This window comes from Hippocampus bargibanti, linkage group LG07, assembly GCF_051943395.1.
Source record: "Hippocampus bargibanti isolate YZ-2025 linkage group LG07, ASM5194339v1, whole genome shotgun sequence".
Taxonomy (NCBI): Eukaryota; Metazoa; Chordata; class Actinopteri; order Syngnathiformes; family Syngnathidae; genus Hippocampus; species Hippocampus bargibanti.
Genome location: NC_142740.1, coordinates 10,797,881 through 10,804,241, shown reverse-complemented (window position 1 = coordinate 10,804,241; position 6,361 = coordinate 10,797,881). Strand labels below are relative to the sequence as shown.

Here is a 6,361-nt window from a genome sequence, read left to right as displayed (position 1 = left end):
ACATGAGCGAACAATCAGTTCAGGGTGTACCTTGCCTACTGCCACAAGACAACTGGAATTGCCTGCAGCATGCCCATGACCCTCGTGAGGATAAAGTGGTTTAATGTCACTAATGGATGCATGTCCTTGTAATATTGAAAAAAGAAATCAGTATCAAGCCATACCCAACACTTTGGAGCTTGAGTCAACCTAATGTATAAGTCCCAGAATTGTGTTCCCAGAGATAACCCAATAGATATGTTCCAAAATACAAGCCCATTTGGATTTATGAGAAGCTCCTTCTTCACATTACGTCACATTACAATTATATTTTTCGAAGTTTGTTTGCCCTTCAGACGAAAACAATTTAACCAATATCTTGACGTATATGCATCAATATGCACTCAGACTGTCCACATGTGTAAATGTCAACATTCTCTTCAGAGTGCGCACATGCCAAAATTCTATCCATGATGTCACGAGGCAGAACATGGTGAAATCCAACACCAACAGCTGGTAGGTAGGAGTTTTGTCGGGTTGAATGCTGTCCCATTAGTGCAAGTTAAGGCACATAGCGGAAACCACCGCCAGAAGGCAAACACGCAGCACATAGTCTGTGGAGAAGAAAGCGTCGCAAAGGCGTGGGATGCGCTGTGAAAGCAAAGGGGACAACACATCTACAGCTGGACCTGCTGCGCGCGCGGATGCGTGTATATGTGTAAACACTGCGTCTTCAGTTTGGATATCGGAACAGTCCGGTTCAGTGCGCGCAGCAAGAGCGCTTTGGCGCAAACGGGAGCCGGCAGAGAGATAGGAGGAGATCGCTTGTGGACTGTCACACGATGAGGAATCTCTGAGGTGGCCGTAACCTTACTCCCCGGACCACTTAAAGTTTCCTGTGGCTGATTCCAAACGGTTAGCTCATGAGCAGGTATCCTTTCGAGTGTGATTCTATTTTCACCCAGATTTCTGCTGCTGGGACAAATGCATACAAATGCATTTAGGATCTCAACGGACAAGGAGTGGACACGTTTCCGCGGCAGCAACGTAAGTGTGCTTTTGATTAGTTAGCATGCAGATGTCATATCACATGCACCTGAAGGTGTTTACGCGACAGGGTTATGGTTTTTGTGTGTTTAATTGGAAACATTATTATGCTCATTTGCCGGCATCTTTCCCTGAATTGCTGCCAAGTGACTGAACATGGTTCAATTTCATGGACGACAACGACTAGGGTTTACTAGTTAAACAGTGACTGGCTCCATACGTCTTTGGTTTACGGTATATAGAACAGTTGCATTATCAAAACTGAGGAAAGGGTGGTCTAGATGCCTCCTAATGACCCCTACTTCATGATATACAATTCATACCAGTAGTCAATACATAAATTATTATAAGTATTGCATGAGGAAGTCTGGAGTGACAGAAAAGTATGTCAGAGCGGTGCAAGACATGTATCATGACTGTAGGACAGTTGTGAGGTGTGCTGTCCGTGTGACTGAGGAATTCAAGGTGGAGGTGGGACTCCACCAGGGGTCAGCTCTGAGCCCCTTCTTATTTGCTATGGTGATGGACAGGCTGACAGACGATGTGATCTGTAGCGAGAACAGGGAACAGGTGGCGGAGAAACTAGAGCTGTGGAGATATGCCCTGGAAAGGAGAGGAATGAAGATCAGTCACAGCAAGACACAATATATGTGTGTGAATGAGAGGGATCCAAGTGCAAAAGTGATGCTACAGGGAGAAGAGATAAAGAAGGTGGAGGATTTTAAGTACTTGGGGTCAACTGTCCAGAGCAATGGAGAGTGTGGAAAAGAGGTGAAGAAGCGTGTCCAGGCAGGCTGGAGCGGCTGGAGAAAAATGTCAGGTGTGATGTGTGAGGTTTTCAGCTAGGATGAAAGGAAAGGTGTCTAAAACAGTGGTGAGACCAGCCATGATGTTTGGACTGGAGACCGTGCCACTGATGAAAAGACAGGAAGCAGAGCTGGAGGTAGCAGGGCTGAAGATGTTGAGGTTTTCTTTGGGAGTGTTGGATAGGATCAGTAATGAGTACATTTGAGGGACAACTCATATTAGAGGCTTTGGAGAGAAAGTCAGAGAGGCCAGACTGTGATGGTTTGGACATGTCCAGAGTAGAGAGAACAACTATATCGGGAGAAGGATGCTGAATCTTGAACTGCCAGGCAGGAGACCGAGAGGAAGACCGAAGAGGAGGTTTATGGATGTTGTCAAAGAGGACATGAATGTAGCTGGTGTGAGAGAAGAGGATGCACAGAACCGGGATAGATGGAGGACATTGATTCGCTATGGCGCGGCGGCCCACTAGTTGAGTGGTTAGCACACCGGCTTCACAGTGCAGAGGTCGCCGGTTCGCATCCCGGTCCGGCCTCCCTGTGTGGAGTTTGCATGTTCTCCCCGGACCCGCGTGGGTTTTCTCCGGGTCCTCCGGTTTCCTCCCACACTCCAAAAAACATGCATGGCAGGCAGATTGACCACTCCAAATTGTCCCTAGGTGTGAGTGTGAGAGTGACTGTTGTATGTCTTTGTGTGCCCTGCGATTGGCTGGCAACCAATTCAGGGTGTCCCCCGCCTCGTGCCCGAAGACAGCTGAGATAGGCTGCAGCAACCCCCGCGACCCTAATGAGGAATAAGCGGTACGGAAAATGATATGAGATGAGATTCGCTGTGGCGACCCATGAAGGGAAAAGCCGAAAGGAAAAGAAGAAGTCAAGATATAAATTATGATTAACATTTTAATGTGAACGTATATTCACAGTCGTACATGTGTATGCTTTGAAAATATCTTGCAGAGGCTCATGCACAGCCAGGCTGTCCATAATGTTTGTAAGAAAAAAATGCTTATTCAGCATGCAGGATTAGGTGATGGAAAAGCAGTGTTGTAAAAAGAGTAATAAAACTCTTTTTTTGGAACGGTCATCACAGGCATTGTGTGTGCATTACTGACATCCGGAACAGACCGAAATGCAATGTCTGGAACTACATTGTTTTTGGATTCCAATGGTCAATACTGTGTCATGAATTCTCTCCAGATGTGAGCAATGGAGGCTTGACAATGAGTTACTTCAATTCTCTCTGCTCTCCTAGAAGAGGCAAGGTTACCTTTTGGTTTTAAAGTGGACTTGAGTGGATATAAATCCTACTTTTTTGTTCTTCTAAATGAAAATGTGGAGTGAGATGACCAAGAATCCTCCTTTGAATTGAGAGTATTGCGTGTATGCATCATTGGTTCATGAGCTGTGGAGCATTGCTGCTAGATTTTCAAATGACATGTAATGCCTATATATATATATATATACAGTAAAGTCTCGTTATATCGATATTCAAGGGAGTCCGAAAAAATATCGATATAACCGGGACTATCGATATATCCGACCCTGTTTGCATGTAATTTTCTCCGTGCGTGCATAGAAATAGTATCGATATAACCAGGACTATCGATATATCCGATATCGATATAACGGGACTTTACTGTGTGTGTGTGTGTATATATATATATATATATATATATATATATATATATATATATATATATATATATATATATATATATATATCGATATATATATATATATATATATATATATATATATATATATATATATAAAAGAAAGAGGGAGGGAGTGATTTACGATATGGATGGATGTATGGATGGATAGATAGAAAGATAGATAGATAGATAGATAGATAGATAGATAGATAGATAGATAGATAGATAGATAGATAGATAGATAGATAGATAGATAGATAGATAGATAGATAGATAGATAGATAGATAGATTATTACACTATTATTTTCATTTCCCGTGCACATTTCTAGTCTTTTTATGTATAATTAGTTCTGTTTAGTACGATTCATGGTTATTACGATAATCCGGTTACTACGGTGCTCTTTTTCATCTCCCGCCGGCCATTTTGCTATGTTTATATCGATACAAAAGATACTTAAGTTGAATCGATATTTGCTTAGGAGTTTCTGTACAGTAAAATTTAAAATCAGTTTTGAGGGATCCATCCTAATCTTAATAAAACAATACACTCCCCAATATATTGCTAGCCCAATGGTAGCTATGGATTTAGTGACAATGATGAGTAAGGTAATAGCTTTGCGTGGTGGCTCCCCCTATTTTAAAAAATCACGCGTGAAACATGAAATAGCAGCCACAAAGACATCATGAATTGTTTTTTTCGATGTCCAGCAGAACGTCATCACCAAGCTGCTGAATTACCCATGTCAATTGCTGAACAGATGCTTGTATGGTGGACAGATGGGCAAACACAAATTGGCCCTGACCCACACTGAGCTGAGATCTTCACCATTCAAACAAACATTCACTACTTAATTCAAAGCAAGGAGCATGTAGGAATATGACTATATGATGCTATTTTATACTATAAATAATTATGCATTACTTTGTGATATGTTAATGCAAATCTGTGCATCCAACAAAGCTCTGGTTCTCTTTATTCTTTGAAATAGTATTACAGACAGCATAGTTTTGTTATTTGTTTTTGAAACCGGAGGATCTTTGTATCCTCTAATGTACAAGTCATGCGCTGAGCTTTATGTGGGGGCGGTTATCATGAAATAACCTTTCCTGTTACAATGCAGTGGACCTCAAAGACAAAAATAAACAAGTAATTTTACCATTGCTTGGAGGACAGTCACCCCAAATACCCAACCATTTAAATGCAAGAAAATTAAAAGTCATTTTTCTATACAGCCCTATGAAGAAAATTATTATAAATTTGTGCTTTCAGTTTGTTTCATCTTGCAGTGGAACAATTTTATGTTCTGAAGACAAAACACATTGAAATATTTAAAGGACAACCGATGTTACATTTTTGTTTCCTAACTGACATCAGAAAAATGTTTTATAGCATCTAAAATACCCAAAACACGCAGTATGATATTTTTAGTCAAATGCAAAACGACTTAAAGTGTCTAAAACTACTTTAATTTGAAACCGGAAGTGGCCAGTTTCAGAAGGTCCCGGCTCCATATTCGTGGTGTCACGGCAAGACGTCGTTCGTGCCTTGCTCGAAAATCAAAACAATGGCTTCAGATTCGGAGAATATGCTTTGTTGTTACTCATCCAGTTATGAATATGATTCAAATAGTTCTGAAGAGGAAAGCAGATATGTTTGCAATTGATTAAATAATTTATTCCGTGTCATTTTGAGGGGGGAAATGTAGCACCAAATGTGTCATCTGGGGGGGGGGGGGGGGGGGGGATGGAGCACCGAAAAGAGGCAGAAGGGGGCGACAAAGCTCCGTGGAAAGCTCTGTGGAAATGACAATTTTTGTCAGTGAATATGAAATAGATGCTCGGTGCCACACACAAGGATTCACCATCGCGTTATTTTCCTTCTAATTTTGCCATCAACACGGATCAACACGAAGTTTTCAGACCAAACAAAGTATTGCAAAATGCATTGAGGTGATGCAAGGAATGTCCTTTCTTGCGTTCGTTCAGTGACGTAGGGTGAGGACTCGTCACCAACTCGAAAACAACACTTCATGAATATTCAGCACAACTTTTAAAAAGTAAAATATAGCTATAAGCGGTGGAATCTTTGTAAAATACGCTCAGTAGAAGTCATTTGAAGCCAAATTATGGACACAACTTGTTCGGCGACGTCGGTTGTCCTTTAAGTGTTTTCATATGAAAACAAGAAAGTATCATCTCAGGATGTGTGTGTGTGTGTGTATGCCACTATTAGCTAAATAACTCATCTCATATTCCGTACCGCTTATTCCTCATTAGGGTCGCGGGGGGTGCTGGAGCCTATCTCAGCTGTCTTCGGGCACGAGGCGGGGGACACCCTGAATTGGTTGCCAGCCAATCGCAGGGCACACAAAGACATACAACAGTCACTCTCACACTCACACCTAGGGACAATTTGGAGTGGTCAATCTGCCTGCCATGCATGTTTTTTGGAGTGTGGGAGGAAACCGGAGGACCCGGAGAAAACCCACGCGGGTCTGGGGAGAACATGCAAACTCCATACAGGGAGGCCGGACCGGGACGCGAACTGGCGACCTCTGCACTGTGAAGCCGGTGTGCTAACCACTCGACTACCGGGCCGCCCTAGCTAAATAACTATCTAGCTAATTTGTAACAGATAATAAGGAGACAGAATGAACTCAATACAACTAGCTATCTAGGTAGCTATCTATTAGCCAGCTAGCTTTGTATCTATGTGAGTTACTTCCGGGTTGAGTGAACACTGGCGCATGTGGCTGCCGCTGCTCACCCACAGAAAAACTTAACCTGTGACTGTAAAGTGACCTTGAGAGTTTTGAAAGGCACTTATAAATACAATTTATGATAATTATTCTCTCTCTTTCTCTCTGTTCTCT

At 42.2% G+C, this 6,361-nt stretch overlaps 1 protein-coding gene across 7 annotated transcripts in view; it reads left to right on the top strand.

Moving 5' to 3' along the window:
- The first annotated feature begins 535 nt into the window (after nt 1-535).
- Nucleotides 536-6,361, top strand: part of col24a1 (collagen type XXIV alpha 1) — a 158,550-nt gene continuing 152,724 nt past the window's right edge. For 6 of the 7 annotated variants that reach the window (XM_089000674.1, XM_089000678.1, XM_089000676.1 and 3 more), the window contains exon 1: nt 536-1,026. In XM_089000674.1, coding sequence (XP_088856800.1) covers nt 974-1,026 — 53 coding nt within the window. In that variant the 5' untranslated portion in view covers nt 536-973. The remainder of the gene's footprint in view (nt 1,027-6,361) is intronic. The other variant, XM_089000675.1, reaches the window with a different exon arrangement.